Raw genomic sequence first — 19,088 nt, 5'->3', positions numbered from 1 at the left:
CCATAATCAGATTACTGCACATTTCTTCCATTTGCCCAGACTGTGATTCATGTAAGAATATTGCATGAATAATGCAGCATTTCTACAACAGAACACTGAAATCCTTGGAATGGTTTGTGTCAGCATTAGACTAGATACTAAGCAAAAACACACAAACTGGAAACCGCCTTGAAGGATATGTGCCTGTGAGAGTCTGGACAGGTTAGCCATTTTCACTAAACATAGGCAAGCGTTATGCATCCTTCATTCCTCATATTGTTCCATGCCACCTTTTGATGTCTGCACATTTCTGAGTGTGGGTGTTACGAATGTTCATGAATACCTGTATGTGCACGTGCACTGAACGTATTCTGTTTATTTTATATCCCACAATCTATTTTCTCATTGCACTTTAAGAAGCAAGCAAATAAAATCGTTTGAGCAAAAAAACACAAATCCTGTGAGCAAAATGCAAAATCCAGATTGTGTACAGTTCAGTAACATAGTTACTGTATCTGCGCATTACATCAGATTTACTGCTTTCAATTAACTAATAATTGGGAAGAGACGTTTTCTCAGCCCCTTGGCTTCTACCTTGGCATCTGTACGGCATCTGTCATTTCTCCAAACTTCCCTGCATACACATTACATACCTTCTTTTGTCCCTTGCTTGTTGTGCGTCTTCAGCCACTCAATGTTCTTTCTGATGGCATCTAAATAGGTCTCTGCCTTCCCTGGAATAGAAAACAGAACAAACACTTGTCATTCCTATGCATGAAATTCTACACGTTCTTCCCTTCGTACTGCCTCCACGAAGCGAACTCTTTTTAATGTTTGGTTCCCATCTTCCGCAAGCTGAAAACCCTATTGCCATAATTGCTACCTGCTTCGCTATGCAGGCAGAGGGTAGTTATGGAGCACTTTGGCGGCAATTGTGATGCTTAACAAAAGCACATAGCTTTACTTGACGTTATAAGACTCAACATAACAATGTGCACTGAACGCTGATGTCTTTACTAAAACAGGAATGAACTGGCCCAAAATAAACCCTACACACCTCTTCTAGCGAACCAATGCTACAAGAGGGCTTGGGGCTGCCTGTTGTCCTGTCAAACTGAAACTCAAATGCATCACCCTTCCCTTGGGATACTTTTAAAACGTATTAGTCAGAATTAACGGTTAAGTGTGAACATGTATTTTGCTTTAGGAAGCTGCTGGGCTAGTTGTGGTTTCATTCTGAGTCTCCAGATTGGAAAGTTACAGTCGTAAGTTAATTGGTGACGCAAGCAGTGGTAGGGCAAAGATTCTGCTGGGACCAGAGGCTATGAGGGGGTGCAACTTTCAGACCTTTGCAAGAAATGTATCTATCTCAGCACCTGGGATCAAATGAGACAGCTGCATACTTCCTGTCGTAAACAACCTACAGCGGCCCTTGATATCCGCTAAGAGTGTCGAGTCGCGTGGAGTTATTTTCAGCTGTATAAGAGAGTGCCACGCTTCATAAAGTGTCATAGTCTTCCACGCAAAGCGGCGGTGAAAGACTCTTGAGATCAGCTGATGCTCCCAGTGGGTCCTTGGGAAGGATGACGTAGGTGTATCCTTCAAAGTCCACTTAGCTGCTTCTACGGCCTGGGAGTGAACTCTCTCTCACCACTGGTTTACAAAGCATCACAGCTGTGCTGATGAAGAGGAGCCTCTGTTCCCGGTCGAAAGAGAAGCGAGCCATCCATTTAAAGGGCAGGAGTGAGTTTCCGGCTCTAGGTAGAAGGCCAGTGTGAGGAAACCTCCAGTCTGAAGCACTCCAGGGGTGAGGCGGACATACTGTGAACTAGAACCCGCTTCAGCGCAAGCTGTTGTCTGTGGAGACTGGACTACCAGAGATCCGTGGCATGTGCGGCCACCCAGGCACCCTACTACTCTCCCAGAATACACGGCTCATTCACAAGTCCCAGCACCAGTATTTGGTCAATAACTGCGTACTATTTCCCAATTCTACTCTACTATAAAGAACAGCTATAGTTACCTCCAGGGCTCATAGAGTGACAGTAAGAAAAGGCCTGCAAAAACTATATTCCACCCATGTTGGCCAACTAAAGCTACTGCAACTATAAGACCTTAAAACAGGATCCAATGAAACAAAGTCACAACTGACTAGTTACATAATGCTATATTTGGTTCCACATTTTCATACACATATGTATATTTTATTGGTGCCACTGACCGTTATATCGTGGGCAATAGGGAATGGCGTTAACAAGTGATTTTATATCTAGTTGTGTATGTGACTACTGGATGATTTGATAGTGATGAATGGGACACGAGGAATCCTTTTGGCTGCTTTGACATGTAAGCCAGGGGGAGCTGTTATGGAAGTGCACAGTTCACAGGATATCTTCATATACGCTGTACCCAGACGACAGTAGTCGCACTTACTGTCAGCCCAGATTAATAATACTCAGGCCCAATTGTGCATAGGTGAAGTACAGCATATTTGTGTACCCATTTGTTGTGTTCCATTGACTCTTATTGTGTTCACTTTTTTGCCTGGAAGACCTGTGGTCATCAATCTATTTGTTTGATTATTAGGTTTTGGTGCTGGGGCCTCAAGTAGTCTTTTAGGGGACTGCAGATGCAACTTGACAATTAGCTGGTAATTGAAACCCTGTGTGGGTTCCTACATGTATTGGCAGAACTGCATTTTAATAGCTTAGTAGGAAGTACACAGTGCTCAGATATTTTATCCAGTTGAATAACAAAACTTGAGGGGGGTCTCCCTGCAAAGTACATGGAGTCCCCCCCCCCTTCCCAGACCAAGTCAGGAACTCTCAGGTCATGGGCCTGCCACCCATGCACAGTGCCGAAGGGTCCCCCTGGAGCTTGGCGCCCCCTGCATAGCGGGGGATGTGCGGCGGCTAATGTTACACCATTGATCTGAGCCAGTCATAAAGACACAGTGCTAGTCACTAATCGCCCTTTTGCAGACATTTGTTTTACTTTGATATCATTAGAACAAGTTGTCAGAGTTATGTATTTTTTGATCACAGAGTAAAAACATAGGGGCATATTTACAATAGTTTGGCATAAGGCAGCGCTGTGGCGCTAGCCTTCTAGCTGCGCTGCTTTACATCAAAAGAAAAGGGCAGAAACATGCCGTATCTACAAAATATGGCACATTCCTGTCCTTTCTGCCAGCACTGGTGCAGCTGAGCGCCAAAGCAGGAACCTTTGCACCATGGTGTAAGCGTGTCTGTGTTGTTGGCATGATTGTTGTTGTCCAGAAAGGGACACCTTCCTGCACAAAAACAATTAAAGGAGGTGTTTTCCTCGTTCTATGTGTGCTAAGAAAGGCAGCACTTGTGGAAAGAGGAAAATTTAAATATTTCTCCTCATTATGCCTGCTTTGGGAAGATGTTTTGCCACTGCCCCAAATTTATGCTAGTACACAGCAAAGCTCTCGCAACCACAAACAGTGTAAATACAAAGACAATGTCACAGTAAGGTAACAGAAAGCAGCAGATCTCAGAGTTCGTGTTCTTTTTCAAACGACAGGTTTAATTTGATCCAAAATCAGCCGACACGTGTTTCATCGCGTTGAAGTGGAGTCAACACGACTCTTCAGGGCTGACAAAATAAAAGTAAACATATGTATAGTACATTTCACTATAATACTTCTGGTACACTTGTCAGTAAAATAGACGTGCACGAAAGTGAGGGTGACGGATCTCTACGTGCCTAGTGGACGTCTAGTGATATACGTACCATGCACATCCACACTTACAACATCAGTGATGGTTGTGCAGTCCGTGGGTTCAGTGAACCATAAAACATTCCAACAATACATTTATTGTATTACCAAACTCGGCGTTACGTGGCTATCGGTCTCTCGCTCACGAGGGAACCGCACTAGTGAAGGTTCAGGGTGTAAATAGTGTCACTTTTCACATTCTGTTGTGCACTACGTATGTGTGTCATGCACGAATTCAAATAACAGGTCTATGTGCAGACTAAAATCATGCAAGTAGTGCAGAATTCCTCTTATCACTAATTTGCCTACCTGGATATCCCAGGTTTGTATGGGTAGATATGTAGAAACGTACGAGGCGGTTGGAGTATAAAACTGTACATAAAGAAAAAAAAATTTTGCAAGTATTGTTTAATAGAAAGTGATGAAGGGAGAAAATTAACGAGAGGCAAACGGTATATAACATAGGGTGCGATAACCCAGTATTGGCCATTGCTTACCCTAAGGATATATTGAAGGATACATCAATATATAAGGAGTACAAAGGACCCTGGTAACGGGTTAGGCAGAAGAACGTTAACAAAGATGTAGCGCTGTTTTGAGCAATGTTGCTCGTTATTTCCAAAAGAGACTGCATGAAAAAAGAGAGAAATCACAAAAATGAGTAAAATTACGAGCATGTCCTGGCAAGATATAACGAGTGGTGGTCGACAGTCTAGGAATTATCTTAACCGTAACGTATATCTAACGGTCAGAGTTACATACCTAAACACGTGTAAGTGTTTAGCAGTACCGGGAGGGGATTCGACTGGTCAAATGTTTAAAAGTCGAGTTCCGAGTAAGATTCCCTAAGTGAAACACAAAGGGGAAAAGATAGTGAGAATACTTTCATATTAAGAGCCAAAGAGTGAAAAGGACGCAGGTACACACAGACTTGTGTCCTTACCTTCAGCCGATATCCCTCCTCAGTAGGTTCCCGGTCGCCGTGTTCCCTGGACGGACACGTGACCGGAAAAGGGAAGGTAATGATATAGGCAGCGACGATCCAAGGCTAGAGCGTGTCAGAATGAGTGCCACGTCTACAACGCGAGCGCCATCTTAGGTGTAGGAAAAATATTCTTATTCCCTTTTCTCTATGAATCCCCTACTTAGCGGTGATATGATTCAGAATACACCCTCTAAGGTGCCGATGTGTTAGATGAATATGTCACTTGAGCGCGAGAAAATTAGTTGCGAGAAAAAAAACGGGAAAAAAAAAAAAAAAGAAAATATTAAGATTTCTTAATTGTTATTTACTTGGTTTTAGTCTCAAAGCTCTTGAGAGAATTTGCGTTAAAATTTCCAAAGAGTCACAAGGGGCTTGGTTCACAATGGCAAACTACATACTATAGAAAAGTAAACCCTTAGTGGATATTACGAACGTGAATTTGGGTGATCACGTAAAATTAATCAGTGATACGAAAGTGGTGTCCTTACTTATGTCTTGATAGTGAGCCTCGTTAAGAACACCCATAAGTGCAAGGTGAAGTTGCAAAGTGAATGGTGACATGAACATCCATATATATGCAAATCTTCACGTCTGATGAAAAATTATCAATAACCATTACTGATGGCAAATTCTATTGGTTGAATTCATTATTCATTAGTACAAGTTAACTTCGTGATACTCCACATCTGACAAGCCATACGGACAATTTGTACATAAATTCGTGCATGCAGTTCTTCTCTCAGTTAAACGAATATATATACAACCTCAAATTAATAGCACATTACAATTTTGGTGAATCATATGCAACATTACATTGAAGTAAGGGACATCAGTCTCCTAAGAAGAATTGAAGCTCTGGGTCGTAGTTCAGCCCGTGCTCCACGCATTGCAAACGCATGATCCACGTTGCTTCCCTACGCCTCAGAACAAGTTCTCTGTTGCCCCCTCTAACATTCGGGGGGATTACATCAATACCAAAGAAACGTACCTTCACCTCATCCTCAAGTGGTTGACATGCCCCAATGTGCAGTGCAACCGGGTATTTCGGATCTCTTTTTTGAATAGCCCGCATATGTTCAGCTAGCCTTTCCTTAAGGGGCCTGATGGTACTTCCCACATAAATCTTACCACAATGGCATTCAATAATGTACACAACGTATCTTGTTAAGCACGTGATGTTATATTTGATGGTATACTGGACTCCATCATGGCCTTTGAAAGTTTTCGTCCCATGTTTACCCCAGATACACAAAGAACAGAAGCCACATTTAAAAAAACCTAATCCATGTGTGGTGAGCCAATCTACGGTTTGGGTGTTATGTGGGACCGTGGGACTGAGTTTGTTCTTGAGTGTACAACCCTTCCTGTATGTAATGGCTGGTCTTTCTGGTAGCCACTCTTTTAATGTGGCGTCTTCAGTTAGCAGTCCCCAATGTTTTTTAAAACTCTTGGAAACTGCATGATGTAGTGCATTGAACTCAGTAATGAGTCTAATTTTCTGGGTGGAGGAATCTCTGGAGGTACGTTTCTTTAGACAATCTGGTCTTGAGGCGCGACAAACCCTTTTCTCTGCGGAATTCAGAGTTTTGAGGGGGTAGCCTCTATTTAGAAATCTTTCTTTCATATTCGTTAGACAACTATCCAAATCTCTAGGATCACTGCAATTTCGCTTCGCTCTCAAGTATTCACCATAAGGTATAGCCTGTATTTGGTGAGTGGGGTGAGAACTACAAGCATGGAGAATAGAGTTACAAGAAGTAGGTTTCCTATATAGTTTGCTGTGAAGTTTGTCATCTCTTACGTAGAATTCCAAATCTAGGAATTCCATCTTTTGGCTGCTGAACTGCATGGTGAATTGTATGCCCCATGTATTGTTGTTCAGATATTTGAAGAATATGTTCAAAGACTCTGTAGTGCCAGACCAAAGCAGAAAGCAGTCGTCAATGTAGCGTCCCCAAAACAGAATGGAGTCGATAAAGCAAACACCTTTAGGGCCCCAAATGAGATCTGATTCAAGGGCCCCCATAAATAAGTTAGCAAAGGAAGGGGAAAATTTCGAACCCATAGCTACCCCCTTCGTCTGTTTGAACCATTTGCGATCAAAGATGAAGTAGTTATTATCAAGAATAATTTGCATCATACGTAGTAACATCTTCGTGTGAGCCCACAGCGAAGCTGGTCGGTGAGAAAGTGTTTTCTCCATAGCTTGCATCCCCAATTCAGGGTTGATGCTGGTGTAAAGAGACACCACATCCATTGTCACTATTAAAGTTCCAGGTTGCCAATCAATATCTGACATCATTCCCAAAATATGTTTAGAATCCTGAATGTACGATGGTAAGTTTTTAACCAAAGGGCCTATAAAAAGGTCTACATACTCCGCAAGTCTCTCTGTGGGCCCTCCAATGCCCGAGACAATAGGTCTGCCTGGCGGGAATGGTAGGTTTTTGTGTATTTTGGGAAGAGTATACAACCATGGAAAAGTAGGTCTGAAAACCTTCAGATACAAGTATTCATCATTGTCCAGAAGACCAGATTGTTTCCATTCAAGTAGTAGTTTGTTAATTAAAATGGTAAGAGGACCCATAGGGTTCTGTGACAGTGGTTCATAGCAAGAAGTGTCATTGAGTTGTGTGTGAATCTCGTTATTATAATCCACGAGGTCCATCACAACTACATTGCCCCCCTTATCAGCCTCCCTAATGACGATATTAGTGTTGTCACTAAGGATAGAGAGTGCAAGACGTTCGCCTTTGGTTAGGTTGTCCTTATATTTAAATTTGTCATTCAAGTTTTTCATGTTAATTCTATTTATGTCATCTAGGACATGCCTATGGAAATTATCAATAGCATTACCCCCTGATAGAGTAGGAGTCCACCTAGATTTATTTTTAAGACCACTGGTCTGTCCATAATCCGTTTCAATGTCTAATTCTGCCAGAAGCCTCTCCATGTCATAAGGGCTTTCTTCCCTGTCCGTCAAAGAAAGAAGCAGATGAGTTGCTTGTACATCTTTAATGGTCAAAACATCCTTTTCACAGACAACGGGAGAGGGTCTGGAATCCCCAGAAACATTGGATTTACATGCAAAATGTTTTTTCAGTTTCACATTTCGTATAAATTTGAAAATGTCAATCTTACTCTGACAGATATCACCAGTACTGTACGGGTTGAAGTTTAAACCCTTACCAAGTAGGGAGACCATGTCTGTGGTTAAAGGAAAGGAGGAAAGATTAATTACTTGAACCGTCTCATCTGAGTTGATCAATTCCTCTGTGTCCCTAACCTGAGTTTTCTTCGATATTCTTCGTTTGAAACTGCGCCTACCCCTGTGGGTTTTGGATCTATGGCGCCCCTGGCTGTGGTTGTCCTGTTGCCCTTCCTGATACGTTCCATTTCTAAAAAAAATGGCATATTAATGAGATCAGTATTGTCTCTTCTCTCATCCTCAGACTCCAAGAGTCCAGCAGAGTTAAGAGAGGAGGTACTTGAAGTCACTGAGCTGGCTACAGTGGATCTACCTGTTTGTGAACCTTGTCTCGATTTGGGAATCAAGGAATCGTATTTCTGTTCGTAAGTGTAAACCCTCCCATTTTTGTAGTCAGCCTCATCCCTGGGAGGGTTTACACTTACGAACAGAAATACGATTCCTTGATTCCCAAATCGAGACAAGGTTTCACAAATCTAGGTGGACTCCTACTCTATCAGGGGGTAATGCTATTGATAATTTCCATAGGCATGTCCTAGATGACATAAATAGAATTAACATGAAAAACTTGAATGACAAATTTAAATATAAGGACAACCTAACCAAAGGCGAACGTCTTGCACTCTCTATCCTTAGTGACAACACTAATATCGTCATTAGGGAGGCTGATAAGGGGGGCAATGTAGTTGTGATGGACCTCGTGGATTATAATAACGAGATTCACACACAACTCAATGACACTTCTTGCTATGAACCACTGTCACAGAACCCTATGGGTCCTCTTACCATTTTAATTAACAAACTACTACTTGAATGGAAACAATCTGGTCTTCTGGACAATGATGAATACTTGTATCTGAAGGTTTTCAGACCTACTTTTCCATGGTTGTATACTCTTCCCAAAATACACAAAAACCTACCATTCCCGCCAGGCAGACCTATTGTCTCGGGCATTGGAGGGCCCACAGAGAGACTTGCGGAGTATGTAGACCTTTTTATAGGCCCTTTGGTTAAAAACTTACCATCGTACATTCAGGATTCTAAACATATTTTGGGAATGATGTCAGATATTGATTGGCAACCTGGAACTTTAATAGTGACAATGGATGTGGTGTCTCTTTACACCAGCATCAACCCTGAATTGGGGATGCAAGCTATGGAGAAAACACTTTCTCACCGACCAGCTTCGCTGTGGGCTCACACGAAGATGTTACTACGTATGATGCAAATTATTCTTGATAATAACTACTTCATCTTTGATCGCAAATGGTTCAAACAGACGAAGGGGGTAGCTATGGGTTCGAAATTTTCCCCTTCCTTTGCTAACTTATTTATGGGGGCCCTTGAATCAGATCTCATTTGGGGCCCTAAAGGTGTTTGCTTTATCGACTCCATTCTGTTTTGGGGACGCTACATTGACGACTGCTTTCTGCTTTGGTCTGGCACTACAGAGTCTTTGAACATATTCTTCAAATATCTGAACAACAATACATGGGGCATACAATTCACCATGCAGTTCAGCAGCCAAAAGATGGAATTCCTAGATTTGGAATTCTACGTAAGAGATGACAAACTTCACAGCAAACTATATAGGAAACCTACTTCTTGTAACTCTATTCTCCATGCTTGTAGTTCTCACCCCACTCACCAAATACAGGCTATACCTTATGGTGAATACTTGAGAGCGAAGCGAAATTGCAGTGATCCTAGAGATTTGGATAGTTGTCTAACGAATATGAAAGAAAGATTTCTAAATAGAGGCTACCCCCTCAAAACTCTGAATTCCGCAGAGAAAAGGGTTCGTCGCGCCTCAAGACCAGATTGTCTAAAGAAACGTACCTCCAGAGATTCCTCCACCCAGAAAATTAGACTCATTACTGAGTTCAATGCACTACATCATGCAGTTTCCAAGAGTTTTAAAAAACATTGGGGACTGCTAACTGAAGACGCCACATTAAAAGAGTGGCTACCAGAAAGACCAGCCATTACATACAGGAAGGGTTGTACACTCAAGAACAAACTCAGTCCCACGGTCCCACATAACACCCAAACCGTAGATTGGCTCACCACACATGGATTAGGTTTTTTTAAATGTGGCTTCTGTTCTTTGTGTATCTGGGGTAAACATGGGACGAAAACTTTCAAAGGCCATGATGGAGTCCAGTATACCATCAAATATAACATCACGTGCTTAACAAGATACGTTGTGTACATTATTGAATGCCATTGTGGTAAGATTTATGTGGGAAGTACCATCAGGCCCCTTAAGGAAAGGCTAGCTGAACATATGCGGGCTATTCAAAAAAGAGATCCGAAATACCCGGTTGCACTGCACATTGGGGCATGTCAACCACTTGAGGATGAGGTGAAGGTACGTTTCTTTGGTATTGATGTAATCCCCCCGAATGTTAGAGGGTGCAACAGAGAACTTGTTCTGAGGCGTAGGGAAGCAACGTGGATCATGCGTTTGCAATGCGTGGAGCACGGGCTGAACTACGACCCAGAGCTTCAATTCTTCTTAGGAGACTGATGTCCCTTACTTCAATGTAATGTTGCATATGATTCACCAAAATTGTAATGTGCTATTAATTTGAGGTTGTATATATATTCGTTTAACTGAGAGAAGAACTGCATGCACGAATTTATGTACAAATTGTCCGTATGGCTTGTCAGATGTGGAGTATCACGAAGTTAACTTGTACTAATGAATAATGAATTCAACCAATAGAATTTGCCATCAGTAATGGTTATTGATAATTTTTCATCAGACGTGAAGATTTGCATATATATGGATGTTCATGTCACCATTCACTTTGCAACTTCACCTTGCACTTATGGGTGTTCTTAACGAGGCTCACTATCAAGACATAAGTAAGGACACCACTTTCGTATCACTGATTAATTTTACGTGATCACCCAAATTCACGTTCGTAATATCCACTAAGGGTTTACTTTTCTATAGTATGTAGTTTGCCATTGTGAACCAAGCCCCTTGTGACTCTTTGGAAATTTTAACGCAAATTCTCTCAAGAGCTTTGAGACTAACACCAAGTAAATAACAATTAAGAAATCTTAATATTTTCTTTTTTTTTTTTTTTCCCGTTTTTTTCTCGCAACTAATTTTCTCGCGCTCAAGTGACATATTCATCTAACACATCGGCACCTTAGAGGGTGTATTCTGAATCATATCACCGCTAAGTAGGTGATTCATAGAGAAAAGGAAATAAGAATATTTTTCCTACACCTAAGATGGCGCTCGCGTTGTAGACGTGGCACTCATTCTGACACGCTCTAGCCTTGGATCGTCGCTGCCTATATCATTACCTTCCCTTTTCCGGTCACGTGTCCGTCCAGGGAACACGGCGACCGGGAACCTACTGAGGAGGGATATCGGCTGAAGGTAAGGACACAAGTCTGTGTGCACCTGCGTCCTTTTCACTCTTTGGCTCTTAATATGAAAGTATTCTCACTATCTTTTCCCCTTTGTGTTTCACTTAGGGAATCTTACTCGGAACTCGACTTTTAAACATTTGACCAGTCGAATCCCCTCCCGGTACTGCTAAACACTTACACGTGTTTAGGTATGTAACTCTGACCGTTAGATATACGTTACGGTTAAGATAATTCCTAGACTGTCGACCACCACTCGTTATATCTTGCCAGGACATGCTCGTAATTTTACTCATTTTTGTGATTTCTCTCTTTTTTCATGCAGTCTCTTTTGGAAATAACGAGCAACATTGCTCAAAACAGCGCTACATCTTTGTTAACGTTCTTCTGCCTAACCCGTTACCAGGGTCCTTTGTACTCCTTATATATTGATGTATCCTTCAATATATCCTTAGGGTAAGCAATGGCCAATACTGGGTTATCGCACCCTATGTTATATACCGTTTGCCTCTCGTTAATTTTCTCCCTTCATCACTTTCTATTAAACAATACTTGCAAAATTTTTTTTTCTTTATGTACAGTTTTATACTCCAACCGCCTCGTACGTTTCTACATATCTACCCATACAAACCTGGGATATCCAGGTAGGCAAATTAGTGATAAGAGGAATTCTGCACTACTTGCATGATTTTAGTCTGCACATAGACCTGTTATTTGAATTCGTGCATGACACACATACGTAGTGCACAACAGAATGTGAAAAGTGACACTATTTACACCCTGAACCTTCACTAGTGCGGTTCCCTCGTGAGCGAGAGACCGATAGCCACGTAACGCCGAGTTTGGTAATACAATAAATGTATTGTTGGAATGTTTTATGGTTCACTGAACCCACGGACTGCACAACCATCACTGATGTTGTAAGTGTGGATGTGCATGGTACGTATATCACTAGACGTCCACTAGGCACGTAGAGATCCGTCACCCTCACTTTCGTGCACGTCTATTTTACTGACAAGTGTACCAGAAGTATTATAGTGAAATGTACTATACATATGTTTACTTTTATTTTGTCAGCCCTGAAGAGTCGTGTTGACTCCACTTCAACGCGATGAAACACGTGTCGGCTGATTTTGGATCAAATTAAACCTGTCGTTTGAAAAAGAACACGAACTCTGAGATCTGCTGCTTTCTGTTACCTTACTGTGACATTGTCTTTGTATTTACACTGTTTGTGGTTGCGAGAGCTTTGCTGTGTACTGTCTACGGTAATCTTAGATTGTCTTGGGACGGTTTTAGGGTGATTCCGTTCGCTCTAGACGCACCACTTTTAGAACTTGTCTTCCTACAGGTGTAACGTATACTACAGGTAGAGCGCCATTGTCTGAAATTTCTCAAAACCCTAATAGCTACATTTCCAAATTTATGCTATGTTGTAAATCTTTGGCAGTGTCAAAAACCATGGGTGTTGAGTTGGAACACCCACAGCAACACCCATGGAACAACCCTTCCTCGCAGAGGTAGGCATTGCCTTACTCCATATTTACAAGGTTAACGAAATGTCAAGCAAAGTGGCTTTGCTGGGCCTTGTAAATATGGGCTGGCACACTTCGCCTCCGGAGCATCACACGGACGGATTTGAAACAGAAATCAGCCCTGGCAATTCTGCTCAACTGGCTGAGGTTGGGGCAAGATGCTAGTGTCAAGCACCGCTGGCGCTTTTGTTACAAGGCACTGATGTTGCAGCACTGCTGCAAAACTGGCACCCAGTAATAAAACCGCCCCTCCATGAGTCAAAAACTGGCCCCCACCCTGAAGCTCACCGGGAAAACACCTTGTGCCCGCTACGGCAAGTCTGGCACTGGAGTGTCACAAAAGTGACACTCTGGCGGCATAAAAGTACTGCAGGGGCATTGTAAATATGCCCCATAGACTTTCTTATAGATGTCATTAAATTATTACCCCATTTTCAGGATTATCTTCTTTGCAATATCATCGGCAGCACCTCCGTAAAGGTGGAGGAGCGTCGCCCCACTGCTCAGAGTCAGCAATTAAATTTTTTTAATGATAATAAAACAATTTTATTATCATTTTATTTTTTTAAGTGACAGCCTGAGCCATGCGTGTGTAGGAAGGGGACAGGCCCTGGTACAGAGGAGGAGTGGTGGTCACTGTAAGTGCGCATGTCAGTTTGGCTGGCCGGCTTAGTCCAGCCAAACAGACATGCACACTTAGGTTTCTTCAAACCAAGTTTATTCTACAGCCGTGTGGAGAAATGATACACACTCCCTGTGGATTGGATGGGAAGTCTGTCCCAGGGACTGCCGGCAGCAGAGCAGAGGAGCACCGATGCACAAGGTGGCTGAGAGCATAGGGTAAGCCTTTTTAAAAATTATTATTTATTTATTTTATTTTGAAAGTTTTATATAGCGCGGACAAGATCTTTGCAGATATCAGAGCGCTTTACATAGAAGGGGTACATGAGGGAGCATAGTCAGACAGATAAATCAATAGATCAAACAGTACAAATAGGTGGCTGCAGAGCCAATCATGTGAGTAATAAGACAAATAATACAAATAAGCAAAGGGGTCAAACATGTAGTACAGCTCGGTGCAGAGTATTAACATAGTTCGAGATAATAGTTCAAGTGTATTTAGCCATGAGGATAGCTTTTACTTCATTTTTAAAGAGTGTAGTGGAAGAGATAAGCCTGGTTTCGGGAGGGAGTGAGTTCCAGATCCTAGGCGCCATTCCTGAGAAGGAGCGCTTATATGTTTTTTCCTTCCGGAATCTTCGAGGTTTCAGCAGAAGATTGTTTGTGCCTCTAGTGTTTCTAGCTCCGCCAGAGATTGTCAACTTCTGAGCGAGGTAGCCGGGTGAGTTTAGGTGTAACGCCTTGTGTGTCATGCAGGCGATATCTCACCTCCCTTCAGTTTTCTCCACACTGCCCCGCCACCGAATAATGGCAGCAACCGCAACTTTGCAATATTTTCCTGTACATGCCTGTCAAATTCACCAGTTACAAATTCCATTTCATCTTCTCAGCACACAAAAAGGTGCCAGAACCCACAACTCCCTTTAAAAAATTCAGGCCTGTAAGCTTGCTATTGCTTTTTGGATTTATTTCTGAGCTTCTGTTGCTTGCACACATTTTCTAAGACAACCTTCTGCATCTGTTCCTGGCAATTTCATTTATTGTATCCTAAAATGACCCTCTCCTTGTGTGTACTCTGCAGTAAGTCTGATTTAGTCATGAATTTACTATGTCTTTTATATAATTCACATTCTTTTAAACCCTTTTATTTGGTTGGCCCCTGTGTCTGCCCATGGCTGACCCTTTGCCTCTTGTCAGCTTTCAGACGGTCTATTGTTGCCTTTCTACTGGTCTGTGCACTGTTCAGCTTGGCCCACTGTTCCAATTACAGACTTTGCTTGCCGCAATGTCGGATGCTTGGCCGACTGAAGGTATTCTGACTTTTATCTTCCACGTACTCGTTTTCCCCATTTAGGATTATTTTGTGTGTGCTACCCATGAAACGGAGCCATGTTCCTCTATTTGTCACTTGATCTGCCCCCTCTCATGATACACACTCTTTACCTGCCTCATCTGTGTTCTGGGTGCCCCTAATGATGGTGGAGATAAATAACCTATAGATGCTGATAGATTAGGGAGTCCAGACAATGTCCTTTTATTGGCTCCATCCTGCTCTATAAATCACAATGCCATCTGCTCTCCCTGTCTTTGGTCATTTCTCAAATGAAGCATTCTATCTGTGATACACACTGTTGGCCACTCTCACACACAAATGTCCACTGGGCATACACTTCTCAAGAAGATGTGCCAGTAAAATGTTTGAAATCATTTTATGACAAAAGGCAGCACAGCATTCACTTATTATTAATGAAACATAATTTTATTACCTTTATGCTCTTTCGTTTTTGCTGCTAATTTATGTTCTTCCTCTTTTGTAGAGTCCTTTATTGTTTCAATTTGTTTTTCCAGCTTGGCAGCTTCTTCTTTTGTGCTGTCCATGTCATCGGTGCCTTTGTCTTTTAGGTTTAAAGAAATATGTTGTTATTCTAACCAGGCTTGCTAAAGCAACATTTGTGCAAGACAGGTTTTCATTTAAGAGTTTCTAAATTAATTCTGAAATGTCTCTGAAATATTTGGAGAAATACTCTTTGAACATACCATGCCCCCTTGCATCAAAGTGGTATATTACCAACGAGTTGGTGATCTGCCACGAAGGCCAAGGCCAGATCCTCGCTAATTTGAGTTATATCCACATTGGAAAAAGATATAAATTCTGTATATTGAAATGGGAAGTAGGGCTTTCTGACAAACCCTGATGGTGTGGTGAACAACACACAGCGGCAGGCCATTACTTGTAGGCAGTGCTTACATAATGCAAAGACATTCAACATCGCAGGCCATTTGGACGGTTGCAGCCTCTTTTGTTTGTTTACAATGGAGGAACTCAACAAAAATGTCTAATTCATCATAAGGCACGTTTCTAGTAGCACGACACTCAATTATCGGTTCCTCTCGAACACGCAAGAGTCAGACATAATGGTAGAACAGAATGTACCCTGCATGTGTTGTTAATAACTTTTTAAAGTATCATGAACATTTGTGTTATGGGGGCTTTAAAATATTCTGAACACAGCACTTAATAGGGCAGGGAAGAGATGTCTTTAGGATCAAAGTAAGGTCTCTCATTTCAATTCCAGATACAACCCAGCATCCACATGTTGGACCAATCGCAAATAGTTTGCTATTTCAATTAGTATCACACTGTAGAGCTTATAGCAGCGGTGCCCAATGTTTGTTCATGTGAGTTGACCCATAGGATTTTATATTTCCCTTCATATACAATGAATCTAAATTGAAAACATGAGTGTATTTATCAATGGCTACCGTGAACATCTGACATGGATCTAGTTATTGTGACAATATCGGGCACTTGTGGTTTAAAGCAACTATTCTATCACTAATTTTAAATATAAACTCTGCCGCCGATGTAGACTAGACCAATTACGTGTGTTCTGGAACTAGGTAGTGCTGTGAAAAAGCATGTACTTGCTTTTCTTGCATCAAAATAGTCAGTTCAAAGCCATTGTGGACTTTTTTGTTTCACACTAGAGTTTTTCATTTCTTTTAGAGACGGTCAAATTAGCAGATAAAGAAAACTAAAAATTGTCATTATCTATACTTATTGCTTTAATTGCACAACAAGCACAGGGAATGCCAATAGGTCTGGCATTGACTGACTGCCTCTTGGCTTTGTCGAGGTCTGGCATTGACTGACAACCTCATGGCTGTGTCGAGGTCTGGCATTGACCGACAGCCTCTTGGCTTTATTGATGCTAGATTTTGGCAAAAATGTGTTTTTGGGAAAGCTGCTGGGCCTCATCAGTCTCAAATTAAATATTGATTTAGAGAAAAAAATGTTTTGGTCTCACAGAGCACACGCTGCTATAGTACTCCCTATCACTGAAGAAAACTACTTTGTGTGTGGATGTGTTCCGTGTAAATGGGCAGGATGCTGTCACTCACAATGAAGGTAGCCAATGGCTGAGGTGGGCTGGCCCATTTCCCCATGCTGTTTGCTGAAGTGGATGGAAGAAAAATGTGAATAACATAATATCGGACCAATGGATGAAGATGGTTTGCTGTAAGGCCCTATGAGTAAGTATTTTAAACATACAGTTTTAGAAAAGTCAGAAGATCTGGTCTTACACCAGACATAAAATGTCTATTTGCAGATACATGTGCAGATTCACACAACAGTGCAGCAGCAAAGACTTGTTTCCTTTCAGTGGCGGCTCGCAAAGATAACTGTGAGGCGGGGGGCTAGGTGAGGGCACTAGTGGAGTCCGACATACGACTGCAGGTATGTATTTATTTATTTACGATCACCTTTGCCATCGTATGTCGGACTCCACTACCCCCGACCCAAACCCTGCCCCGGCTCACCGCCCCACAGGGTACCTCTGCGAGCCGCCACTGTTTTCTTTACTTGAAAATGTACATTGAAGCCTTTCATAAGGAGTGCCTCAAAATTGAATAGTGGCATTGAAATTCCATGACTAAGAGAATGTGGCCTCTCATATGAAGCTACCACTCAAAATGCACAGTTAAGTGCTAAGGTATAAGCTAGTTCACTGTAATGTGGTTAAAATGTTCCTATTGCTAAGTGGTTTTCTGCCACTATACTCGCTTCGTAGAATGTATGGAACACATACCATGCAGCCAGATCTGTGCTCAGCCTTTATGTCACTCTCGGACTATATTGCAACAGGGTGATGCCACAGTATGTTTGCATGTTTGCAGTGTTAAGTGTTGAAGTTCATTCTTGCAACTGCATTTTAGTTGATGTAGATCCGTTCCTGGGGATTACAGTGAACTTTGTGCACTGTACATTTTGGTCGTTTTGCAAGCCATTTTTGACGTGAGAGAATGATTTAGCCATGGTAATTTATGAGCCGTACATATATGATGGAGGGCGATTCACTGAATGGCCCAGTTGAAACTGGTGCAGGAAGCGAGGTAAAGTACAACAATATGCTTAATCTTCCTGAAATTTTAAATGAAAAATATTTTCAACAAAGTAGGATCGAAAGTTCAGAGATAAACGTTTTAAAATTCTACTAATTTCCTAACCCTTTGCTTCCAGAAGATAAAAAAATGCAGTGCCTCAGTCCTCATAGAGCAAGAGAAAACAATACTATGGCTGGAACGTTCATGAACTGCCTACACATCTTTCAATGTTTACCATCAATGTAAATCCAGCCCAGATTGTAAATGTTGTTTAGAGTCACTTGAGACCAAAATTGTCTGCAATGACAAGAAAAAATCTTAATTGTCTTTGTGGCTGGGATAAATGAAAAAATAAAAACTTGTTTGGGGTAAATGAAAACATAAAGACTAGTAATAGATCAAGCTGTAATACATTCATATCTGCAAAGCAAGAAAGCTGTGGGTGTCGTCATCAGTTTGAGTGTTTTGATTCCTAGGTCTTGTTGACTGTTGATGCTCTGGTACAGTTAGCTATGTGTGATCAGCAGAGTAGTAGTAGCGGAGGGTGTTGCGCTGCATGCCTTGATAGACATCAGGATGTGGTGAAGAAAATACATATCCCGGGCAATCCTTCAGGGTAATTCTCCCTCTTTAGTACATGTGGGAGTCAGAAGAGAAGTCTCTTAGCTTCCATTGCTGTCATAAGCTTGTCAAGAACAGGTCAAATAAACCAAGAAAGAACCCACCAGTGCAGCTTCTCTAATGAGCTAGTGATCCAAAAGCTGCATGGTGCAAGCAGGGCTCAAACACCTATGCCTTACTGATCATGCGCTTCAAGTACATCAACGCAGATTCACAATTTCAGTTCTGTGGTTAAGGTGTTTGCCAGACTCTGGACACCATGCTGCTATGAACCATAGCTGGATGTACATCGGGTTTCTCAAACTCAATGGATCAAAATATAAACCTACTTTTCCTCCCCTCCAAATGTGACACTGACCTCCGTGTCCCTCACTTCATCTCCCACAGAGAGAGGGGTGTCATCCCTGGCTCCCAAGCCAAAAGCTGGTCACCCTTAACTTAGCCATCCAGTTGTTTTTTTGCAGATTTATATAGCGCAAACTCGACCCAAGGGTATTGGAGCGCTTTACATGAGCACCAGTTACGTTACACAAGGACACATTCATTTTTTTGGTAGGCACGGGAGATTAAGTGATATGCACAGAATCACAGGATGTGGAGTCGACCCCGAGGCTCCAA

The 19,088-nt window shown here is 41.9% G+C and overlaps 1 protein-coding gene across 2 annotated transcripts in view; it reads right to left on the bottom strand.

Moving 5' to 3' along the window:
• Positions 1 to 19,088, bottom strand: part of SCG3 (secretogranin III) — a 272,632-nt gene that overhangs the window by 53,227 nt on the left and 200,317 nt on the right. For both annotated transcript variants that reach the window (XM_078684829.1, XM_078684830.1), the window contains 2 exons: positions 15,230 to 15,358; positions 633 to 713 (listed from right to left, as the gene is read on the bottom strand). In XM_078684829.1, coding sequence (XP_078540955.1) covers positions 633 to 713; positions 15,230 to 15,358 — 210 coding nt within the window. The remainder of the gene's footprint in view (positions 1 to 632; positions 714 to 15,229; positions 15,359 to 19,088) is intronic.

The sequence above is a fragment of the Lissotriton helveticus genome, chromosome 3_2 (assembly GCF_964261635.1).
Source record: "Lissotriton helveticus chromosome 3_2, aLisHel1.1, whole genome shotgun sequence".
Classification (NCBI taxonomy): Eukaryota; Metazoa; Chordata; class Amphibia; order Caudata; family Salamandridae; genus Lissotriton; species Lissotriton helveticus.
Note: the sequence above shows the minus strand (reverse complement) of the source record. Positions and strands in the feature narration are given on the sequence as shown.